This window comes from Pelodiscus sinensis, chromosome 1 (assembly GCF_052426305.1).
Source record: "Pelodiscus sinensis isolate ZL-2025 chromosome 1, ASM5242630v1, whole genome shotgun sequence".
NCBI lineage: Eukaryota > Metazoa > Chordata > Testudines > Trionychidae > Pelodiscus > Pelodiscus sinensis.
In genome coordinates, this window is record NC_143052.1 from 97047035 (window position 1) to 97072275 (window position 25241).

General features: G+C 43.9%; 1 protein-coding gene across 7 annotated transcripts in view; it reads left to right on the forward strand.

Moving 5' to 3' along the window:
- The window catches only part of LARGE1 (LARGE xylosyl- and glucuronyltransferase 1), a 499616-nt gene that overhangs the window by 186719 nt on the left and 287656 nt on the right, over window positions 1-25241 (forward strand). For all 7 annotated transcript variants that reach the window (XM_025178894.3, XM_025178889.3, XM_089781534.1 and 4 more), the window contains one exon: window positions 2974-3160. In XM_025178894.3, the coding sequence (XP_025034679.1) occupies window positions 3055-3160 (106 nt within the window). In that variant the 5' untranslated portion in view covers window positions 2974-3054. The remainder of the gene's footprint in view (window positions 1-2973; window positions 3161-25241) is intronic.

A 25241-nucleotide genomic window follows, 5' to 3' on the forward strand; every position in this document is an offset into this window, starting at 1 on the left:
TTATTAGCTCTCTTCATAACAGTGTTATTGTTACAAAATTTTACTGTATTGACACAAGGAAATAAGTAGCTAAAACATGAAAACCATGCTTATGCTTTGCAGCATTACCAGCACTTCCACTGCTTTCTGGGCTCTTAGAAGACATTTAGGGATAAATTATAGGTAAATAACAGCACAGAACATTGAGAGTCAAGACTAGTGGTTGTAAACAAACTTTATGGGGCTGTGGGAAATTTGGCCACCCCCATGCTAAGCTGACATCCAGCTAACTAAAATCCTGTCAGACCACAGATGTTGCAGGACCAGAGAGTACTTGACTAGAGAGGTTGAACCTGTAGCGTGAAATGCATCAAAAGGCAGGCAATATTATTTGTATTTGTTAGAAGAGTATAAACAGCACTCTTCTCATCATGGCAGTACTTGAGGTAGGATGTTTAAAAAGATGGATGGAAATGTAATCAGTGTCAGTTTCAGGGAAACTGCACCTTCTGTCTTCAAGGGCACTGGCTTAATGATTTCCAACATTCAGTTGTCACTGAAGCCCCCACTCTTGACATTGTGTAAAATTTTGTCCCTCAGCTTGTAGTGCTGCTGTACCCTCAGAAGCAGTGTTATGCTGAGCCTACAGGTCTTCTCTCCCTGCCCATAGAGAATGGCAACAGCAGTGCATAGGAGCTTGAGCTACTATTGCTGCCAGCCAGTAGGGACAACACTGCCTCTCCAAACTGCCTATGGGGAAAAATGGGATGCTAAGGTGCTGGGTCTGAGGAGGTATCTGTAGTGGTCACTGCCAGGTCTTTACTACTGTGCAATATGTCCAGGTCCCACCCTGGCACCTGATTTCCACCTCCATCTCCTAGTAATGCTTGAAGTGGCATGAGCTTGGGTTGGGTCAGAGTAAAGAGCCTAGCCTAGCTGTTGCTGGGGGGAGGAGGGGGTGGGAGGTCCCCGAGTAGCCGGTTGGCACGTGTGGAGTAATTGTGACTTGCATGTTTTGTCATTTCTTCATGGGCTGCTGAATTGCTCTTTTAGTTTGCAAAGCTGATGCTATTCAGTACCATTCTGGAAGTGTTTGGCAATTTTTTGTAGTGTCTGTGGTCCGCTGTTTAAGATCTCAAGTGTGGTGACCCTAAGTAGAAAATCTTGTAAAATTCTGTTTCAGCCCATCTTTCTTGTCTTTAATTATCTCTTATTTTGACTTTAAGTTGAATTTACTTTCACTATGAATTTAATAAATGTCTGACCTTAAAGCTGAAATATGTTTTCATTGCATGCACTGGTGAGTAAAAAAACCCGTAAATCTATGTAGGAATGTTCCAACTGCTGGTTGCTTTCAGAATGCACCAAAAGGCACTATTATTAAAAACTTCACAGTACTTGATTTTAGCTCTTACAGTCCCTATTGGCGTGTTGCATCCATTGCTATTTGAAATCAGAAAACTTTTCTGGAGAGGTTTCTGTGCCTGGCATATGATCTGCACAAAATCCTCAAACAAAAAGATTTGCATGGATTTGATACCTATTTTCTCCACCTCCACCCACTTCTCCTCTACTCAGATCCAAAAATGCAAACGTGTAAAAGACAACAACAAAGTTGGGGGGGGGGGGTAAATGTTTTGCTTGGGGCAGCAAAAAACCTAGAGCTGGCCTCTGGGGAGGGGAAGGGGCTGGGCTGGGCTGTGGGGAGGGGAGAGGAAAAATATAGGGAAGGGGCTTATGCTGAAGGGAGGCGATCAGGAGAAGAAGAATGGGGAAGGCACCAAGGGACAGAGGTGCAGGAGAGACAAATGCCAGCGGGCCAAGTGCAGACAATGAGGAAAAGGGCAGGAGGGGAGGTGTCAGTGGGAGGGGGACAGGGTGATGCTGGGAGAGGAGAGGGTAAGGGCACTGGGGGATAGAGGAGAAGGGGAAGGTGCTGGGAGAAGGCTTGAAAGAAGGGGTGGGCATGAGAAAGGCGGGGATGGAGCAAGGCATCTGTGAGGGCACAGGGGCATGAGGGGAACAGGGGCAGAGGGTGGTGAAGGGATGGGTATCAGGGAAAAAGAGTGCAGAAGAGGGACCAGCACCAGAGGAGAGAGGCAGGGCAGGTGTGTCGAGGGAGGTGTTAGGAGAGGGGATGAGGAAGGGTAGCTCACACAATCAGAGTGGGGCTACTGGAGGAGTGGGCATAGGGCAGAGAGAAGGGCTGGCGGAGGGGGAAAGGTCTCAGGAAGGCTGAGGGCAGTGAGAAGGGCAGAAGTCAGGACAGCAGAGGGTGAGGGGTTGGGGGGCAGCAGGCACCAGGAGCAAGGGGAGGAGACATGGCAGCAGAGAGAAAAGGTAGAGGTTTATAAGATATTTATTAATAACCTGGGTGATATTTATTAATAACTTATTAGTAATTACTGTTCTTATTCTTATTAGGAATTTATGCCATTAAAAAACACTTTTTGTGGGGGAGGCTAGCTAGTCCCTTTTTTGTCTGGAGAGTAGGGTTTTCCATAATTTGTCGACCCCTGCTCATTAGGTATGTAAATGAGGCTCTGCGATATTCCACGCTTAGCCTCATTTGCATATTACTCGGGCAAGAAGCTGCAAGTGTAGACATAGCCCCAGTGTTTTTTCTGCTTTTTAGGAATAGAGGTAGAGATACAAGAAGTGTCTGTCTCTCTTTTTTTTGGGGGGGGGGGGGGGCAGAGACATCAATCAAAATGGAGTCTCTTTCTATTCAAAGGGTGGCATACAAATGTTGCTCTTTATAAGATGAGCTCAGTGTGTGTTTAGCTGATGTGATACATTTTATTGATTTATGCTCTTTTAAGGCACTTCTCAGACATGCATTATTATATTTGTTGTGCAGCATGTTGAAATGGGAATTGTTTTGCAATGTGAGCAACCCCATTTTCAATCTCATTCTGTAGCTCTGCAGGACATTGGAAGAGCCTGGCTTCATACAGTGGTATAACTGGTAACCTTTTCTCCTTTCTCTTTCAGGGAGTAATATGTGGGAGGCTGTGGACTACATGCTTCCGACATAGGAATAGCACTGGACTGGGGATCTCCACTTCTGAGAGAATGCTGGGAATCTGCAGAGGGAGACGGAAATTTCTGGCTGCCTCTCTGACTCTTCTTTTTGTTCCAGCCTTTACCTGGATTTACTTGTTTTCTGGGAGTTTTGAAGGTAAGAGTAAAAAAAAAAAAGAAAACTGGTGGGAACGGATGAATGAGGCGGATGGGAACTGACCAGCAATAGGATTTCAATTGTGTAGAGGTTAAATGAAGCTGTTGCCATGCATTGCAAATGAGTTGCTCTGTGCAGCTCTTAACAACAGAGACCTTGCCACGATGTGACCGATGAGGACGATGTCAATTCTGGTATCAGTTGTTTGCTTTTTCTCTTCTACTTCAAGCACTGTCAGAAATTATTTCTCCTTAGACTTATTCCTCTGTATGTTTCCTGGTATTTCACTGTCTGTATCCCATGACTTGGAGGTAGATATCTATGATGACAGGATAGACACGGAGTGTGGGAAAGGGCACAGAAGTACTTAAAAAGGGCACCCCATCCATGTGCTCTAGGCGTGCTTGAGACACAACTTTAAAACACAAGAGCAGCACTTTAAGATAACTCACCACAAATCTCCTGCCCCCTTTGAAGAGCTCTCCATCCCTACAATTACAATCCTTCTCCCTCATCTCTTCTTTTATCTTAAAATGTGGAAGGGGATGACCTTGCAATGAGGCTTGATTGTCATCGGATTTGAGGTGGGGTAGAGGAGGAGCTAGAACAAATTGCAGAGCCATGAGGCACTCAGACAAAGGTGTACCAGAAGCCATTGGTATACCAGTGGAGCTTCAGTTTGAGAGTAGGGTTGCCAAGTGTCCGGTATTTTCGCCTCCTGTCCGGTAAAAAAAAAAATTCAGAAAATACTGGACACCTGGCAACCCTACACACACTTGACAACTGGGCCCAGTGTCCGGCCCCCCACCTCCCTGGTTCTGCAGGGAAGCTCCCTTGTGGCGTGACCAAAAGAAAAAGATGGCTGCCGGCAAAAAACCTCAGGACCTGAGCAAGGGGATACAATGCCTCCCCTGGGTCTTATTGCACAACCTCTCCTCTTCTTATCCCTAGTCTGATTCTGCATGCAATTAAAGGGGCCATACTGTTTTAATGCTGTTTTTTATTTTATTTTTTTGCTTAATAACTCTTGGGGTCCTTTCCTCCCTCCCCCCCAACAACTTTGGTCTCTGCCCCTCTTTCCCCCCCCCAACAGAATTTTTCCCCTGTGTTTTTTTGGGGTGTGTGTGTGGGGGGGGGGGGGAGTGCTGTTTGGTATTTTTGTTGAAATCATCTGGCAACCCTATTTGAGTGCTTCTGTTGCTCTCATCTTACACCTATGGGGTAGGTATATTAAGTGTCATTGTGAACATGACTGAAATCCGATGTAAGCTGGTTTTCAGCTGTTATTTCTCTGCCACTATAGAGTAGGAAAACAGTTCCCCTCCCACTTTCCCTTCTCTTGTTTAGTGACAGTAGGAGCTGTTGTAAAAACATTTGCTAACTTTTGCTGAGTATTTCTGTATGAGGTTACAAAATAACATTTCAGTAAAGTATGCAGAGCTATCTACAGTGCAGCTGGACAGCTTTTCAATCCATTTATCAGTCCCTGGCAGGTGAAACAAATATTGAGCACAGAAAATCAATCTGTATCTCCAGGATCTTACTATATAAAAACAGCTTAGATGCACTGTCTCTGGCCAGCTCTTGCTTGTTGTAGCTGCAGTGGGCATATCTTTGTCTCCTTCCCTCTGCAGATGGAGATACTCAACATATTTTGTGCATTGACTTGCACCTATATAATAATGACTTGGAAAAAACCTACCACTTTGCCAGTTAAGTTCTAAATGTGATGGGTTTCTAAAATAAGAGGATTTCATTAGTGACATTTCACTGATGTGGGGTGAGAAGGAACTGTGATTCCCAATCTTATTTTCTGTTACTTTGTAGCTTGAAAAATTGGGAGAGAACATTTTATGCTTGGTCAATAATTGGTGGTTTTGCTTTTGAAAGCTTAAAGAAAATCTATTCTGCAATTTTAAGTTATCTTAACATGAAAAAGATGTTCTTTGAGTGATTCCTCATGTCCATTCAACATAGGTTTCTGTGCCTGCCACATGCACCAGTGCCAGAATTTTTTCCCTAACCAGTACCCCTAAGGGCGGGGGTTCCCAGCTTCCCCTGGAGTGGTGCATGCATACTGGGCTATATAAGGTGCTTCCTGCCCCACTCTCCTCAGTTTCTTCTTACCCTGCCAGTGATGGTGCTTGGAACAGAGTGCTCCAGCTTCAGCTGTGGCAAACACTCTTTGCATTCAGGTTCCCGTTAATGAACTGTGAACTGTTGACCACAAAAGCTCAGGATACCATTTACATGTTTTGTTAGTCTTTAAGGTGCTGCTATTCCTTCTTTTTTAACTTCTGTGAAAAGACTGTCTCCCAGGCAGAGTCTTTTCACAGAAGTTAAAAAGAAGGAATAGCAGCACCTTAAAGACTATGTCCTGCTCCACTGTCAGGGCCGGCCCACAATATTTTGGCACCTGAGGCGGGGAGCTCAAATGACACCCCCATATCCCTTCGCTTGGGCCAAAACTTTGAAAGGTCTCAATTCTGCTTTCTTCACGTTCTTCTCCTCTCATGGCACTCCACCATCTCTGTGCATCTAGAGCAGAGAGAATATATATGCACCAGCAGCAGACACAATTTTCTATACTCTGGGTCCTAATGGTGCCCCCCCCCTCCAGAGTCTGGCACCTGAGGCGGCCGCCTCAGTTCACCTCATGGTAAGGCCAGCCTTGTCCCTTGGCTTCTAAGCTGGTGCTGCTTGTTGCAGGCCCGTGCCAGTTAGTGGACTGTTTATGTTGCCTGAGGGACAGACAAGTGTTGTACTTGCAGGACCTTCCATCCCAGAACTATTAAGGAGCATAGTATTCCTCTCACGGTGCTCTTCATGGAGTCTGTGCTAGCTCTGTCAGACCAGTGGTTGGACTCAGCACTGGATCCTGGTGCCTCGGGCGCAGTGCACCACTGGCATTGATGGCTCAGCACTGCTCGTCGCCCCCAGCCCTGGGTAGGCCTTCTTGGAAACCAGGCAGAGACAAGTCCCTTTGTAAAGACAAGGGGAGAAAGGGTGATCAGCCCGTGGACAGGCTGGAGAAGGCCCAGAAGGCTGCGAGCCTAGTGCCCAGGCTGTCATCATTGGTGTTAGAAATCTGTCTTTGCTCCATACTGGAGGCCTGCCAGGCTACAGATGACATGAGTGCCATGCTGGTTTCACCTCCAATGTCCACGGGGCTCTAGCACAGGGATAAAGCACTGTTCGGTCCCCAGTTGCCAGGCATAGTCTGATCACGTTATTCTCCAGGGTCTAAGAGGAGAACGCTACTAAATCCTTTTAAGTCTGCACATGAGACACTGGGGCACGATGCACGATCTTCTGTGACTCTCCCTACTCACCACCCCACCAAAGGGACCCCTTACCACAGCAATAGTACCATTCACCGGGCTGTAGATACTCACTGGCACTAAGCCAATCTAGCTGCAGAGATGTGTCCCGTTTCTCCCTGTTCCCATCTAAGCACCATGGAGCCTCGGTCTAACACCGTTCGCCAGACTCAAGGAGAGGGTCATCGGGGCGCAGAAGTTCATGCTGGTGCTCCAGATGCTCCCAGTTGCCTTGGTCTCCATCAGGGATGGAAACCTGGTACCAGAAAGGCTGCCGCTCCCACTTGTCCTCTTGGGCGTCAACGAATATCCACTCGGGCGGTGTGATGTCAATGGTGGCCTCCACCCACCTTATGCAGATGACGGCGCAACAGATGGCACTGTCAACTTCAACAATGCTGGCACTGTTGCAGGACATGCCATGGTCACAGTCTTACTGGCAGGCTCAGTGGTGTCCAAGGACTTCCTGGGACTTCCCAGTTCAGCCCCAGGTTACTCACTCAGTTGTCGTTGTGTCCCAGACCCTGTCAGTGCCACCAGGACCTCAGAGACCCCAAGAGGATGTGGGCACACCTGCCGCCTCCGCAACAGGAAGCGGGAGTAGGGGACCTGCCCCACTGGAACAAGGAAGCCCAACCAGCCCTGGCTTCCTCATCTCTGGACGAGGCAATCGTGGTGTCCTCCCCGGCAGTTCCCCAGCAGGACTCAAAGGCCCACAAGAACCTACTGAGGAGAGTAGCCCCTGGTCTGGGCCTCTAAGCTGAGAAGGTGCAGGAATCTTTGAGATCACTGTTTGGTGTCCTGGGTCAAGCGGGCCCAGGCAGAGTAGCATTGCCTCTGCACAAGGCAGTTGCTAAAGCGGCCAAGACACTCTGGCAGATACTCCTCCTCCATTCCGCCAATAGCCAAGAGGGCAGAATGTAAGTACTTTGTTCCAGTGGGGGGCCATGACTACCTTTATACCCACCTGCTGCCCAACTCCTTCGTGGTGGAGTCCGTGTCCCACAGGGAGTGCCAGGGCCAGCCAACTCAGCACCCACCCCTAAGAATAAAGACTCCAAATGGCTGGATTTGTTTGGAAGGAAGGTCTATTCCTTGGCCAGCTTCCAGCTGAAGGTGGCGAATGACCAGGCCCTGTTCACACAATATGGCATGAGCACCTGGGGGGGCACTGGCAAAATTTGACGCCTCCCTGCCCGAAGCATCTTGCAAGGAGTTTAAGGCCCTTGTTGTGGAAGGTTCCTCAGTGGCATTGGCACCTCTACAAGTAGCATCTGATGCTGTGGACTTGGAGGCACACAACTCCATTCAAGACCAGCTGTTCAATATGGGGGCCCTGTTCACAGAACAAACGGACACAAGGTTGCACGGACTTAGACTCCTGCATTACCTTGGAAAACCTTGAGCCTCTATGTCCCTGGGTCTGAGAGGTTTAAGCCACAAGCCCTCAACAAAGGGGCCAGTATACTCACCCAGAAAGAGTCCCTTCATACTCTAAGCCTTGGAAATGCACGCAAGGTCTCCGCTCTTCGTATGGCCAGCAGTTAACCAGCCAGGTAAAGTCCCAGGGCAAGTTCTCCTTTTGAGAGTGTTCCTAAGGGCGACATACTTGACTTCCAGGATCCTGCCCACCTGTTCTCAGCCTTCCTTCCGGCATGGATTGCATCCTCCTGTTGGTCCTGGCTGCTGTCCAACATGGCTACACCTTCCAGCTCTCCTCTATGTCCCCTTCCCATCCCTCGATCTGTACCTCTTCAGGGACCCTTCTCACAAGCAACTCCTTGAATAGGAGCTGTCCCAGGTAGGAGCGGTGGAGAGGGTGCCATTGGAGTTTGAGAACAGGCATTTCTACTCTCGATACTTCCTTATTCTAGAGGGGGACCTATGGCCTATACTGGACCTGCAGGGCCTCAACAGATATCTTGCCCACTTTGTATGGTCTCTCTGGCCACCATTATCCCTGATCTGGATCCTGGGGACTGGAGAGCAACCCTCGACCTCAAAGATGCATACTTCAGCAGCTGCTGAGGCCGGACCTACTCTCCCAAGACTAAGGTTACCTGCTCCACCCAAGCCTCAGCTTGCTCCACCTCACAACAAGTGGTTCATCCGTGGCTGAACCCACAGGAGCATGCCATGTTTGGGTGTTCTACAGTGAGTTCTCCTTGAGAGTCGTAAACCCTCAACGTGTTCCACGTATGCGGCTAAATTGACCAGTTTCTCTGCGTGGGTGCAGCAACAGCAGGTGGTCCTGGCTGAGGCTCCCCGTTAGGAGATCCGGGACTACCTGCTGACCTGAAGCAGCAGGGCCTGGCCTTGGCCACCATCAAGGTCCACTTGGCAGCTGTCTCAGCCTTTCACATGATGGTGCAAGTTCGCTCGGTTTTCTCCCCTGGGGTCACTTCTCAGTTTCTAAGGGGCTTGGAGAGGCTTTACCCCCAAGTTAGGGACCCTCTCACACAGTGGGACCCGAACCTGCTCCTGACAAGGCTCTCGGGTCCACTGTTCAGGCTGCTATCCACGTGCCCCCTGTCACTACTCTCCTTCAGGGTGGCTTTCCTGATTGCCATTAAAGGTGTTGGAGCTCCAAGCATTGCCGTTGGAACTTTCATATACCTGGATCTTTAAGGACCAGGTCCAGCTTCGACTGCACCCAACATTTCTTCTCCAAGGTAGTCTCCGCTTTCCACGTGGACTAGGACATTTTTCTGCCAGTCTTCTGCCCCAGCCCTCATGCGAACAATGAGGAGAGGCGCCTCCATATGTTGGATGTGTGTTGGGTGCTGGCCTTCTACCTGGAGAAGACATGGTCCTTTCACAACTCTATGCAGTGATGTTTGGCCTATGAGGAATGCAGGAGGAAGCCCTATCTCCTCCCAACACTTTCTGCATGTGTTATGAGTTAGGGGGCCCCAGCCACCAGCATTGATTAGGGCCCACTCCATTAGGGCTCAAGCTTCCTTGTGTGCTTGCCTAGCACATATCCTGATCCAGGATATCTGTAGGGTAGTGACATGGTCGCTGGTACAGACCTTCACATCTCATTGTGCCATCACACAGCAGGCTAGAGAGGATGTTGCATTCAGCAGGGCTGTTTTGCAGTCTGCATGTACCTACATAACTCCTACCCTACTTCCGCAAATACTGCTTGCCGTCACCTATGTTGAATGGACATGAGCAAGCACTTGAAGAAGAAAAGACAGTTACCTGTTTCTGTAACTGGTGTTCTTCGAGATATGTTGCTCACGTCCATTCAGCCTCCCACCCTCCTCCCCTCTGTCGGAGTTCTGACAAGAAGGAACTGAGGAGGAGGGTCTGGGGGACGCCCTATATAGTGCAGAATGCCTGTGCCACTTCAGGGGGTGCTGGGGACTCTGGCCCCTACAGGTATTGCTTAGGTAAAAACTTCTGGCACCGGTACATGTGGCAGGCGCACACACCCATGTTGAATGGACTAGGGATGTTAAATTGTGTTTAATCGACTAGTCAATTAGTCAATAAGCGGGGGAAACTATGTAGCCGCAGTGGGGTTAGCTCTCACCCTGGGAGCTAACCCCGCTGTGATTCTGTCAGCAGGCTCTTAATACATTTAAAAGGCAGAGTCACAGCAGTGGAGGGAGACCAGGCGTGAGCTGGGACAGCTAATTCCAGGCTTGTGCCTGTTTCCCCTCATTGCACCTCAGCCTTTTAAATGCATTAAGAGCTGGGTGGCTCTTAATACATTTAAAAAGCAGAGGCGCAGTACCTGGGACTGGAGCAGCTGATAGAGGCAGCAAGAGGGGGGAAGCAACTAGTCAAGTCACTCACTACTCGACCATCCAATAAGCTTATGGTTATCGGATAATCGACTAGTCACTTACATCCCTAGAATGGACATGAGCATCTTGAAGAACACCAGTTACAGAGCAAGTAACTTCTCTTTTTCAGCCTCTTAACATTTGTTTAGATACATCACAGAAACACACTTGTATACATGGTCACCTTTCTGAATTATCAGAGAAAAAAATGTATTTAGTTACCTGTGATTAATCACTGTGTGATTTTTTTACATGTGCAGTCATTGTGGGCTCATCCCTAAACTACAGGGAACAGTCTAAAGAAGATATGCAAATTCCATGGGAATTGGCATATCCTCTTTCGACCATTGTGCGTAGTCTAGATACGCCCTGTGTGAGGTCATCCTAGGATGATATAGGTGTAAGATTCACAGTAAACTGGAAAGCTAAGTGGGACTAGATGGTTGCTTAAAAACAGATGGCCTTACATGCTAAAGGGCTGTGATTTTGTTTAATTTAAATAATTGGACAAATTTTGGCCTCACCTTTTTATTTTGAGAAAAATAATTATGGTCACACTTCATGTTATGGTTCCTTGTTAAGAGTGTTTATAAATGATGTTATAAGTAAGTTAGAGACATGAGTAGTCTGTGTTGCAGGTGATCATAAGCACAACACTAGAAGGTATTACAAATGGTTATAAATGAAGACTATAAGGAATTTATTGAGATTTTGAACTCTTAACATTTTATAACGATTGATAAACCAATTATTTTTTAATCATTTTCAGAATGTATTGACTTTAAGGCTGGAAGAGGCCATTGACCATCTAGTTTAATTTGTATACGATAAGCTATTAAATTTTACTGTTATTCTTCTATGAGCCCAGTAATTTATCTGACTAAAACATAACTTATGTTCGACTATAGCACATTTTACAGAAAGATGTTCAGTCTTGACCTGAAGATATCAGAGATGGAGACTCCACAACTTCCCTGGTAGTGATGGCAGTGGTTAATTCCTTCATTGTTAAAAATTCATTTCTAATTTCTAACTTGAATTGGTGTGGCTTCAGTTTTCAGAAATCCTTGCTTGTTGTGCCTTTCTCTGCCGCCTTAAAAAAGTATTTTTAAACCTGGTATGTTTTCCCCATGACACTGAAGTCAAGTCACCTCTCAGTCTTTTTGTGAAGCTAATCAGATTGGGTCTTTTAAGTTTGTCACTATAAGAAATTTTCTTCCTCCATTGGATAATTTTTGTGTCTTTCCAGTTTTTCAACATCCTTTTAAAAACGTGGTTTCTAGAACTGAACATAGTATTCCAGTAGAGGTCTCAGAAGTGCTGTATACAGAGGTAAAATCACCTCCCTACTCGTATACAATTCCCCTCTTTATTCATCTGATGATCACTTTGGACCTTTTGACAAAATATTGTGCAGGAAGCTCATTTATAACTTCTTTATAAATTATTTGTAAGTAAAACTTTGATATAAAGTGTGACTATGATTATATTTGACCTGATAATTTCATAGCTCATAGTTTTATTTTTAAAACTGTTACATTTCTACAATAGATGATTTTCTCTCTCTTGTTAGGAGGCATCTAGTAACCTGTCACTTCACATCTGTCACTCAGCAGTTGTGAAATAAGCCCTGTCCACTTGGAGTAACACAAGAGTAAAACTGTACCCAAGCTTTGAAAGCAGACACTACTAAACATCTTGACTGGCACATATCAATAATTATAGAGGTTGTGACCCAGCATACTGAAGAGGATTTTGAATACTGTGTGGTCTTTGAATGCGTCTGATGATGATTGTTTTTAACACCGTGTACTATAGGGACGTGACAGTGTACATGTTTAAACGGTTAACCGATGTATCTGGGCTCATTGGTTAACCGTCACAGTTAAAAACAAGCCCACCCCACCCCTTACCTGGGCTACTGCCTCTATATCAAAGACAGCAGTGCTGGGGAGGGGGAGCCGGTGTTTGCAGGGAGTTCTTCCGTGTTTTCAAGCTGCATAAGGACAGACTTTACTCCTCCCTTGATTGCTTCCTTTTGTCATTTAACTTCCTCTTTTCTGATTGTGACAAAATACTGCCAAATATTCCTCTGTGGGCTCTGAGTTTCCTGTTACCTCTGCCCTGAGGATCATATAGAGCAGATGTATGGGATTGTCATTGGGCAAATACTAAGACTATCAGTCTATCTTTGGCACCTATTTGGCCCCCATTATTGTAATACCTGACTGCTTCACAGTTTTCAACACAAAAAACAACAAATAGTCTTGCAGCACTTTAGAGACTAACAAATATGTAGATGGTATCTGAAGAAGTGGGTTGTGTCCAGAAAGCTCATGATAGATATCATCTGCATTTTTTGTTAGTCTTTAAGGTACTGCAAGACTATTAATTGTTTTTTAAGTTTTTCCAGTTACAGACTAACACGGCTACCTCTCTGAAAGTTTTCAACCCAGTCACTCTTACAACACCACTGTGAGAAGGGGAAAAGAAGTAATAAGAAAGAGAAAGAGAGAAAGAAAGATTGTGCAGCTCATTGTAGTGTGTGAACAGATGTACTTTTATGCTGTTCACTCTTTTTGTGTGTTTACTTTCAATAAATAGGCTAGTGAATATGTTAATTGGCAAAAATATGGACAGGCACAATGAGCTTTAAGTTTTAATATTCATAGGAAGTGAGCTTTGAAATCATAACTGTGAATATTTGAATCAGAAAACTGATTCTGAGGGTTAAACTCATCCAATTATGCGCCAGAAATTGTATCTCATGATCCACATGCCTAATCAACACAGCTTGAATTTTATGCACATAAACAAGATATACTAAGAATTATTAGTTAAAATATTCATCAAGTGTTTTCAAATAATACATAAATTTTAGGAAATAATTTTTTCATGGACAGTTTATTATCAGAAAGAGGTAGAACCTGTAAAATTTATTTTTCGTTATGAATTTCTTTGCTTAGTCATGCCATGTGTAAATCCTAAAAAGTTTCAGTTGAGAAACCTGTTTTTGTGCCTGTGTAAGTTGACTGTGAGTTTTAACACTGAGTGCAATGATATTTGAATAAGGTCCTGGGATAGATTTATCTGTATTTTAGTGGGAATTCTATGATTCATGTATACTGAGATATGGTGTTGTGGAAGCTCTTTAACTGCTGCAGTCAACATACCATATGCATTTTTGCTCTCAGAGACTTTAGAACAGCAGCTATCAAACTTTTTTCCCCTTCATTTGTGGACTTCTAAAAATTGAAAATGGCCAATTTTAAATGAATTCCTGGAGAATTAATCACATGGCATAATCTTTAATTAAAGATTAATCTCTAATTCCTGGAAACCCCAGGACAATTTTGGAGAGCTGACAACTCTAAATGGAGATGCCAGGCCCCTTTGGAAATCTTAGGCATAATATACAAAAGACCCCGGGTTCAAAACCATTACCTTAGAACAGGGGTGGGCAAGAGGCTGCTAGCGGGTCAGGTCCAGCCCGCCAAGCTACTGGATCCGTTCCACATCCATTTCAAACTGCTGAGCTACAGTTCATCTTCAAGTTTGACACAATCAATTCTGGATTAAACAAAGACTGTGAATGGCTCGCTAACTACAAAAGCAGCTTCTCCTCTCTTGGAATTCACACCTCCAGATCGGCTACTAGAAGTGGGCCTCATCCTCCTTGATTGGATCCACCTTGTCATCTCCAGCCTGATTCTGGCCTGCATATTTATACCTGCCTCTGGAAATTTCCACTACATGCATCTGACGAAGAGGGTCTTTGCCCACAAAAGCTTATGCTCCTATACTTCAGTTTGTCTATAAGGTGCCACACGACTCCTCGCCGCTTTAACATGCAGCATGATCTCACATTTCATACAGTTTTACAGAGACACTTTTATATGGTGCACTGATGAGTAAGTAGGTGCTTATTCTAGCTCTTGTGCCCAACTCTCTTGTTTGGGTTCCTCTGGCTTCTCTGAAGCATATGGTACAGTAGGAAACAAGGATTACTAACCTTATACCAACAGGGTATGTCTATACTACCCCGCTAGTTCGAACTAGCGGGGTAATGTAGGCATACCACACTTGCAAATGAAGCCCGGGATTTGAATTTCCCGGGCTTCATTTGCATAAGCCGGCCGGCGCCATTTTTAAATGCCGGCTTGTTCGAACCCCGTGCCGCGCGGCTACACGCGGCACGGGCTAGATAGTTCGAACTAGCAAGCCATTCCTCACTATCTGTACGCCTAGTTCGAACTATCTAGCCCGTGCCGCGTGTAGCCGCGCGGCACGGGGTTCGAACAAGCCGTTATTTAAAAATGGCGCCGGCCGGCTTATGCAAATGAAGCCCGGGAAATTCAAATCCCGGGCTTCATTTGCAAGTGTGGTATGCCTACATTACCCCGCTAGTTCGAACTAGCGGGGTAGTGTAGACATACCCACACTGTCTAAGCACGCTTTTCTGACCTGAGATGTTTATACTTAGTCACATAGTTGTGTGCCAGTCAGTACAGACCTTTCATGGAGTGGAGATTGGTATTGAGTGGGGTAAGTGTTTGGAGTTTTTTTCATCTGAAGTTTTGCACATCTGCTTTCCTTCTGTGGCTCCACATCCTCCATATCCTCCTTTGCTACTGGGCCCTAAGTACATTTTTTACTGTATTCACCTGTCCTTCAATAAATCATTTTAATGAATAGCCAAGCATAAAAAAAAATTATGGTATGGCAGCATTTTGATTCACTCTCCTCTCTAGATACTCCACAAGAAGAGAAACTGTTGATATAAAAGCTTTTGTGTTCTTAGCCTGAGATTCTCTTTTAAAATTTATTATATGACTGGGGTGGGATTCCTTTCTAACCTATGAATTGTGTAACATCAGTTCCCTCTCCCAGCACTCTGTGGGCATGTCTGCAGTTCAGAGCAAAAGTCTAAATAAGGTGCGCAACTTCAGCTATGTTAATTGTGTAGCTGAAGTCAAAGTAGTTTAACTCAGCTTTTGGCTCTGTGTCCATAGCAGGAAGTCAAAGGAAGAACACTCTTCCTTTAACTTCCCTTGCTCCTCGCAAAATGAGCGTTACAAGAATCAGAGTAAGAAGTCCTCCAGCTCCAGGTTATTTAGAAATAATAGCTTGCTGTTTAGATGTGCATTTTATTATTTTGAAATGTCAGTTATTCCCAAATAATGCTGCTGTGTAGATGTACCCTATGAAAAATAACTTAGCATCTAAGTGCAGCCTCACAAACATCTAACTTTGTTCCTCGATAAATCTGGCTTGTTCATTTTTTAAGTACTGCATGTTGGATGAGCAGAGTGCTACAGTTGCCTTCATTAGCCTTACAGTCATGATGTGCAGACAACAAAATTGTCAGTTAGATTATGATAAACCAAATCTGTAATCAATAATATCATATGTTTATCTTTTCAAAAGTAAGAGGAATTAAATCTCTTGAACTTTCTGCAAACAGTCTTCTATCTCTACTATGCTGTTCTGGATTATGTTGACAGTGTCATAACTCAGTACACTTTTAACAGTAATTTAAAAAGTCTTTTAAAGAGGACCAAGAAGTTAAGCCCCGATCTTCCAAACTGCTCTTTGCAGATAGATTCATGAGTTTGTGCAAAAGCATAATGAAGTCAGCAGGGCTCTCTATACAGGCATGGCTGGCATACCATATGTAGTAGCTTGCAAAATCAGACTTAGAATACCCATATCTTCAAATGGAAAAGTACCAAGTATAAAGGTTGGGAGTAGTCACTGCACAGTTTAATAGTGGTGTATTTATATGAGTGTTCAGGGAGATCCACTATATAGTAGATTGTGATTGGAAACATTATTGCCAAAGATGAAGTAATAAGATATACATGTTCTCCCATGCTTAATAACACTGACTGCAGGTTCCTATAAAGAAATTATGATAAATGTTAGAATGATAACATGAGATGCTTTCTGTTTTCAATGTAATGACTTCATTGTGGTCTGCAGTTGATTGTCCCCCCCTCCCCCCTCCCGACTTCATTTTCTTCCATCTCCCTCTTTCCTTTATCCACCTATTCATCCATCCTCACCTACATGTTGATAAATGTCTTTTTGGAATGTCTGTAATGGTTTTTTTGGCTAATTTGTGTTTCAGAACTGAACGGGAAGGGAGGGTTTAGCGTTCTAGTGTAAACACATGCAAGAGTTACAAGAGCCTCCCTGGTTTATGAGGATTCATGGATTTTTTTAAGGTCAGCTAGAACTACACTTGTATCTCTTTATCCAGTGTCCATGGGAAATAGGTTATACCACATTAAGAAAGTTTTTGGATCATGGATGGTGCTGGTGCAAGATTCAGGAGGGAGGATGCATTAGGGGGTTGGCGGTGTGGGGTCTGGGCATGAGGAAGTGTGGGGCATTTACCTGGTGCCCTGCTGCTCAAAGGCATTGCTCCTTCGCTGCTGTAGGAGCAGTGGGGAGAAAATCCTCCAGACCATTGCTTTGCTTTGCGCGTTGCCATTCCCCCAACTGAGGGGAGAAGGAGTGGCAGTGTGTAGAGCTGCTTCCTCTTCCCTCTGCCAAGATCTGAACCCTGGGTGTTCCTGGATCAGGAACGTCAAGATTATGGAGGTTCATGTGCATTAGCATAATCTAGTCTGATCTTTATAACCAGGCCACTGAATTTCACCCAGTAATTCCTGCATGAGGCCCATAACTTCTTGCTGAGCAAGATCAGATCTTTTAGGAAGGCTCCTAACCTTGAGTTAAAGATTTCAAAAGTGATGGAGATTTCACCACAGCCCATGATAAGTGGTTCCAGTGGAATTACCTTAGTACAGTGTTTTTCAAAATGGTCCACAGGCCTGCTTTGGGAAAGCAGCTAGTGAGCCTGAACCACTTTGTTTACCTAAAGGGTCCGTATCCATAGAGCCTCATGGCTCCCATGGGCTCTGGTTCACCATTTCCAGCTAAGGGGAGCCATGGGAAGCAATAGAAACACTGCCCTACACTATGAAAAATGTGAGCCTTATTTCTAAGCCTGAGTTTGTCTAGCTTCATGAGGAGAGAAGAAGGATGAGAAGAAGATAGGAAACAATCTGGTTTTTTTTGTTTTTGTTTTTAGTTTAATAAACTATTTCAATTCCAGCAGTTAGCCAATCCTATTTTTATTGCTTCTTGATAGCACTTGCCCACTCCTTTTTCATGTGAACATGTTCGTTTCTCCTTCAGCTGGAGGTAGTAAGAAGCCACTTCTGCTGCTGACGAACAGCTTGAAAATTCTGAGCATATGACGTGGTTTGGAACAGAGCTTTTTCATATCTGTTATGGCTGAGAAACAACCACACAGTGTGAGATAATGTCTCCCTCTTCTTATGGCTAGTCAACCCCCTCTTGTGGTGGGCTAGGCATGGATAAGCATGCCTGGCTTAGTTCCACCCTCCCCTTGCCCAGGACTAGAAAGAGTACGGACTCTCACTGTTGATTACAAAGTCCCATTTCTGGACCTCATTTATTTATGTACATGTACAATAGTTTATAGAACATTCCTGGTAAAACTGTTCTCCTAGTTCCCACAGCAAAGCATATAAAACTACTATGATTTTTTCCCCTGTTCTCTCCAGGGACACTTCTTACAGTTCACCCATCTTTGAGTCCATCAGCAGTTGGTTCCAGTTCTCTTCTACCGTTGCTTCAGTACCCCACTCTCTTGCCTATCCATCTGAGAATGACTAGTCTCTGGACTTTTCTGCTTAAAACACAGCAAGGTCAGCAGGTTAACCCCTTCACACCATCCTCCTAGCAATCTCTCCTCTTCCTCCCTCACCCCCCATTCCTCAGGATGTCCTGTACCGCTTTCTGCTCTCTGTATCTTCCGTGTCTCTCCCAGGCAGCGCTCACTTGCCCATTTCTTGGCTACTCCAATCTATGCTCTCAGCAGACAGCTCTCCGACACTCCACATTTCCAACTTACTCTTTCTCCTCCTGTCTAGGGCCCAAGTGCCTTCTTTTAAACCCAGTTGGTAGCAGCTAAGCTTAGGAACGAAGCTGAGTGTCTTGAAAATGTGTGTATTTAGCAGCATGTGGTACGGATGTGAGACATGGGTGATAACGAAAGATTAGAAGAGACGGATATTGGCGTTCGAGAGGAGTTGTTATAGAAAGATCCTGAGAATTGGATGGATGCAGAAGGAACCAACGAGGAATTAAATGGGAAGATACAGCCGAAAGAGAACCTATTGCAGAAGATTACATTATACAAGTGAAGTTACAGCTATTCGGGCATAACTTTTCGCTCGTTGTTCATTTTGCAGATAAGACGACACCCATAGCCAGTTGTACAAGCCTATGAGCTTCAATGGTCAGGTCCTGAGAAAATCTCAGTTGGTTGTGTTTTTGTGTGTATCTTTTAAATTCATGACAATGTCATGGGTAAAAAGGAGCAGTTGTCATGGGACACGCATGGAACGTAGTCAGTGAAAGGTCTTTGCTGCAATCTTTTGTATAAAACTGACAACCAAGTCTAGAGATGCTGTGAAGATGCCCTCTTCTGCCTCCTTGCTGCTGGAAAAATCACAGCAGTTCTCATGGGGGTCAGTGTGGGTTAGAAGGGATCAGGCAGGGCTGGTTAGCAGTGGCCATTTTAAATTATACTGGGCTTCTCAGAAACTTTCTCCCTGCAATGCTTCTATTTCTGCTGTCCTCTGAGCTCATTAACATACAGGGGGGACAGTGCTTAGGGTGGTGCAGGCATGCAGCCAATGGGGAGCCACCCCAATGGACACTGCATAGAATTGCCTACATCATTTGTTAATGTCTGCTTCCACCTTCCCACTGTTGGAAAAATCATAATACTGGGCTATTTTTGTGATATCTCTGTAGTATAAAAATCATTATTTTCTCAGGGCCATAATTATAGGGAAAATTGTGTTAGATGTACACTAGAAACTGTATAGCATCCTGCACTTTGATTAACTAAGACAATACTATTTCAGTCTAATGTAGAATAAACTGCACAACAGTGCATGAAGTGGACTATAGTAAATATTGTCCTAAGAACTATAAACGTTACACTGCTAGAGACACCAAAATGTGTTGCCATTTCAAGCACCAGGTACTTTTATACGATAATTATCAACTGTATCAAAATGATTAGAAGCTAGTTATGAGAAAACTTATAATGCATGAATGATCACTTGCCATCTGATCAGGAAAACTAATCTCCCAACCAAATTCTTTCTTCTGAGCCACAGCTTAGCCCCAATTTAATTTTTAAAAATAACTCATCAGAAAGGATCAAATCAAACAGTTTTAGCAGCGTTTTGAGTGATTATTCACTTTAGGAATCAAGGTTTATTAGAGAAGAAATGTGGCAGTTAACTCTTTGTGATTTGTAATCTTCTACCTTAACAGCATTTCTGTTTTGGATTCTTTAAATAAAACACACTTTCTTACAAATTAATCAATCTTTACAGGTTATGTATTATATTAAAATATAGCAGATTGTATTTTATTTTTCACGGGATTAATGCCTTAAATATTCAAAAGTTATTTTAAACTAATACCTGGATTTTTGAAAGATACAATCGGTAAGCCACCTCCCTGTTAATGGATTTAATTTAACCAAGTCATGTTATTTCCAAAAAGGTGATAGCAGTTCTTAACTATTGCATTAATAATGGTTGCCAAAATAACTATTAACACAGAAACTCCTTTTTTTGTCCTCAAATATTGATATTCTTCCACAATAATCGGCAGTGATTTTAACAATGGTTTCTGTTAATCTGAAAGCTTAGTGTAACAACAAATAAAAATCATTAATTATTTCATCCCTTTGCTGCTATGTTTTGGAGAGTGTGGGACTTAAAATAACCCCAAAGGAAAGGTAACAGATTGCTGAATATTTTAAAAGGAGCCATATTCAGAAATCTTATCTGTGTATAATCATTCATCTTCCACATAGTTTGTGTGAGGGTATTAGTTACCTTTTTGTGTACACTTGAAGTGGAACATGGAACTATGAAGAAGAGTCTTCCTGAATCCTGCCTTCCCTAGAATGACCTGGCTTGAGTGCTTTTGCTGACGACTAATTCCTAGTTTCAGCAGGGTTAAGATGTTGAGTGTACTGAATGTACCTCTGTGATTTCCTTCAGATTTTTCTTTCTCCCCAGATCTGAAACACTCACATACTATTCCTCCTCCCACTTCAGCTGCCATATTTGCACCTCAGTGATTTAATTTTAATAGCAGAGATTAAGCAGTCTCAGCTCGTCAGAGAGAAGATATTAATCATCATCAGACCCAATGAGAAGTTTAATTTTCCGCTTCTCTTTTTTTCACTAAGCTCTGGCGGCTGTCACTCGCACCGATGTCTGCGGGACATTGAATAATCTGCTTCTGCAGATGCATTTCAGTAGTTTCACTCCTTTTATTTCCTCCGTCAGTCTCAGTGAGTGTCATCGTTGCAGGCTCTAATTGAAGACCACTGTCAAGAAACGGAGAGAAGAAAATTTTCTCTTGCACAAAGCTGGCTTGGGCTTATAGTTTTTATTGTGTTTAGAAGCTGAGGGCATTGAAATATTTGAGAGTTATAGTTTTGGTGTGTGAAATCCTATCTGGGCCCCTCAGAAGTATGCCATGTGTGTGGGGAGAGGAATGACTTTTTTTGCTTTGTTACTGTGATTAGCTCTGTGTGCTTGTGGTATAATGGAAAACTGTAAATCCTTTTAACGCTAGGGGTTTGACTGCATGGAAATGTTGCATCAGTTATACTAGTATAACTATATTGGTATAGTTAAACTGCTATAATAATTCTGGAATAACTCCCTGTGTGGAAAGTCTTATTTTGGAACAAGAGTGGCTTTTTACAGTTTAGCTTAAATTGCTTCCAAAGTGAAGTATACTGGGATAGGAGACTCCACACTGGCTGTTATACCACTATAACTATATTGGTTTAAATTCACATCCTCTCTTTTATTGGTATAACCTTCCATGTAGACAAGCCATAAAAAATGCCAGCATGGACCATAATGTCAGGCAAATATTGACTTCTTTCTAAATATCCAAAGCACATCAAAAACTTTAGTTGTCAACAATGCATATCTTCCACATATAGTGCTATATTAGCCATTACTGGTTCTAAAACTTGGTTAGCTATTTCTCACTGATGGTACAGTTCACATTTATCAGATAGCCGATTTTCAGGTACAATAATGACTCAGCCAAATGACTTTTCTCCATTGTGTGATCTCAGATCACATTAATTCCAATAAACCATGTTTTTAAGTGATACATGAATTTGGGTGACTCAGTATTTGGCTGTCCAGATTGAAACATCTTAAAAAGGCTTCATTTTTAAAAAGTGTTCAACACAAACTCTCTTAAAATCAGGCCTCTTTCATTTGAAGTATCTTCATTTGGGTAATCAAAAAACTATCTATCTCAGAATCACTAGTTAGTTCTGAAAATTTCTCTTTATGGCTGCCTGAACAAAATATGGCCCATGGCCTGGATCTCGCCTGCTAAGCTGCTGAATCCAGCGTATGGGCACAGAGGGAGCCTTACTCAGGCCTTCAGAAAAGCTGGCTATAGGGCCTTGCTTGTGAACATGTGCAAATCTAAGGGGAGGTGGGAGAGGCTTCATGCACTGCCCCCACTTCCAGCACAGTCTTGCAGCTCCCATTGGCTGGTTTGCAGACAATGGGAGCTGCCTGTTTAAAGATCAGGCAGCATGCAAATTACCCCTCTCTTCCCCCGCCTCCTTGGGCTTGCAGCTGTTCACTGACACACATAACCTCCAAAGCTGGCTGCTCTGAGCATCCTGGTGGGGCGTGGAAGGCAGGGAATCTGCTGGGCTGCTAACTGGGAGTTGCCCGGGTAAGCATCTCCTGGCCAGAGCATGCTCTGGCATCCTAGCCAGTTTTTCCTCCACAACCATCTGTTCCCCACTTCTGCCCCCAACTCCACATAATGCATATCCTTTGCCTCTTCCCTTCTTCCACCCATACTTCCTCCCAGTACCTCCACCCTAATCCCCTGTCCTAGGCAACAACTCCTTCCTGCCCAAGGTCACTAACCAAACTCCTGCACCCAAGTCCTCTGCCCCAGGTCACACCCCCTCCACCTAAAGTCCTCCCAGATCCCTCATCACTTCTACACCCCAATCCGTAAGCTCTCTTTTACACCCAACCTCCATCCCAGATCCTGCACCTCCTCCATTAATATAATGAAGAAGTGAGATCATTGACCACTTAGCAAATTCTTGGAGTGGCTACTATGAAACATTATAGCCCACTTCTGCTTTATGGTGTAGTGCTCCCATAGCCTGTATTGAATAGTTGAGTTGTTTGTTTCCACAACGAAAACTCTCACATAACTGTAGTTTCTCCATCTCCTAAAAGCACCTTTGTATTGGTCTTTTTGGATGAACCTGTTAACTGCAGAGCGTCTGTAGGTTTTCCAGTCACCAAACCCGTCTGAATTTTATTGAAAGTGGTCTTTTTAAAAAGAGAACTTTGTTGTTATCAATATCCACTCTTCCACCTGGGGAATGAAACCCCAATATGCTAGTAAATTAGGTTAAAATTACATGAGCTCTCAGAACAAAATTCTATTACACATGACAGTTGCTGGCTGTGAAGGAAAAAGGAAACAGCACATCTAAAACAATTAACACCATTTTCCTTTTAATTGGCATAGTTGTTTTTTTGCAGGTTGACTTGAGAGAGCTGGATGTATAATAATATTAGTGTCAGCCGGAGGCAAATTGTAATAGGTTTTTTATAGGAAAAACTTGTGGAGCATATTGGGCTTCAAACTACAAATAGGAAGTCCCATACGCCAAGGAGGATAAACCATGCTTTTGTTTTTTTTTTCTTAAGGGCAAGATAATGCCTTGGGCAACAGCTTGTTTTGGAAAATATTTGCATATTTAAATACACATCCCGATATTTTTAATAATGAAGGAGTTTGTTTACCTCCTGCTTCTACTAGGAAAGATCAAGGAGGAGGGAAGATGTTGTATTATGCAGATGTTGGCTAGAAGTATTCCTGTGTATTCATGGAACTTTAGTCACAGCCTTGCTATATAGCAATGTTGAGAAATCTGAAAGCGATGATTGGGATGCTGAAGGCAATGATTAGGAGAGAATTTTCTGTGATCAGGTGTGGCTTTGTGTTTCAGGACTTGATGCCCGCTAGTAAAATACTTGATTTAAGAGTTAGGGTGGTGGAGAGGTGTGATGATCAGTAGCAGCCATGAAATGAAGACACAGTCTTTGTGAAAGTATTAGCAATGGTGTGGAAATTGTGCTGATGACAGAAAAAAATGATGGGATTGCGGTGATGTGTATTTGTGTGTGTGAAACTGATGATGAGGAGGAAAGGATCTGGGTAGTGTTTTATTAGGATAAAATGTGGAGCTGGTGAATTGCAGGGCAATGAACTTCTATTTGATTGTCGTTTGTTGTGTTACCTATCTGCTCTTACAAATGGGATGATTTCTGAGGAGCTTAAAGTGACTGGGACGAACAAAATGGGTGATCTTGGCATTTTAGTAATGATGGAGGGAAGGGAAAGGAGGTGGGGAAGAAAGATAATTGTACAAATTGTGGAGGATTGTGGGAAAGGACATTGTGCCAGAGATAGGGTAGGTACTGAACTCAGACTGGCAATTTCATTTATGGCATTTCTGAAAGTGATCTCCCTGGACAGACGACAAAAAGAAATTTGTGTCTAAATGCATTCACTTGAACATAATGAGGATTTTTTTTCCATATGAGAAAGATGTGACTCTAAATTCAGGCTGGTGCAGAAAATGTTTTGGAAACAAAGTTTTAAGAGGGACATGAGGCATGCATTGGGATTCTTGCCATGTCTGCAGGCCGTTTAGGAGCCAACAGCATTACAGAACTGTCTAGAAAGTTTATAGAGGAGTGGGAAGCGGTAAGGCTGTTAGTCTGACACTGAGATTGTAGATTTTGAGACTTTCCAGGACCTCCGTGACTTTGACAATGGTGGGTGTTACTGACCCTACAGCCACCAGAGGAACTGCCTAGACAGTCTTTGGCTGCCACACACCCCTTCAATCCACGTGCTCTCTCCAGGCAGACCTGTGTTACACGCTGTCATCCCCCGACTGCCAAAGCTCCGGTTGTGACCCCCTTGCCACAGACCACTTACAGTGCGCTCTCTGCAGAGCACTTAAGATTTAGTCAGGGATATATAATACAAGTCATGGGCAGATCATGTGCTGTGAATTTTTGTTTACCATTCGTGACCTGTTCATGACTTTTACTAAAAATACCATGACTAAATCTTAGCTTTACGAATGGGTATAGCTGAGAACTAATACGTGGAATCAACTGTCATTGGATGCTGAAATGAGGAGACTGTGTGGAATTGTGAACTGTTAAGGGGCTTGGTTTGATAGAATCTAGAAACTTCTGGAAGAGGGAGGATATTTCGATAATGTGGTTCTGTACATAGCTAGCTATGGTTCCATATTATTTTTAACACTTCATTGTCTTGAATTTAGTACAGGCAGTCCCCGGGTTACATGGATCCGACTTGCATCAGATCCCTACTTACAAACGGGGTGAGGCAACCCCGCACTAGCTGCTTCCCCCCAGCAGACCAAGGAGATGCGAAGCTAGCGCCCCCCCAAGCAGACTAGGGAGATGCGGAGCGGCTTTTCTCAGCAGACATCTCAGCTTGAGAATAAAGGACTGAGGGAAGTGAGGTGTGGGAGAATAAAACTGAGCTCTGGAGAAATGTTTGGCTAGAGTTTCCCCTACAATATGTACCAGTTCTGACTTACATACAAATTCAACTTAAGAACAAACCTACAGTCCCTATCTTGTACGTAACCCGGGGACTGCCTGTAGTTGGTTTTACCCTTTCAAAGGAGGTAAATATGAAAGTTGCTGACCAGTGCTGCAAATGAGTGGCTAGCATATTGTGGCTAACAAACTGTGTGTGAATTTAACTGAA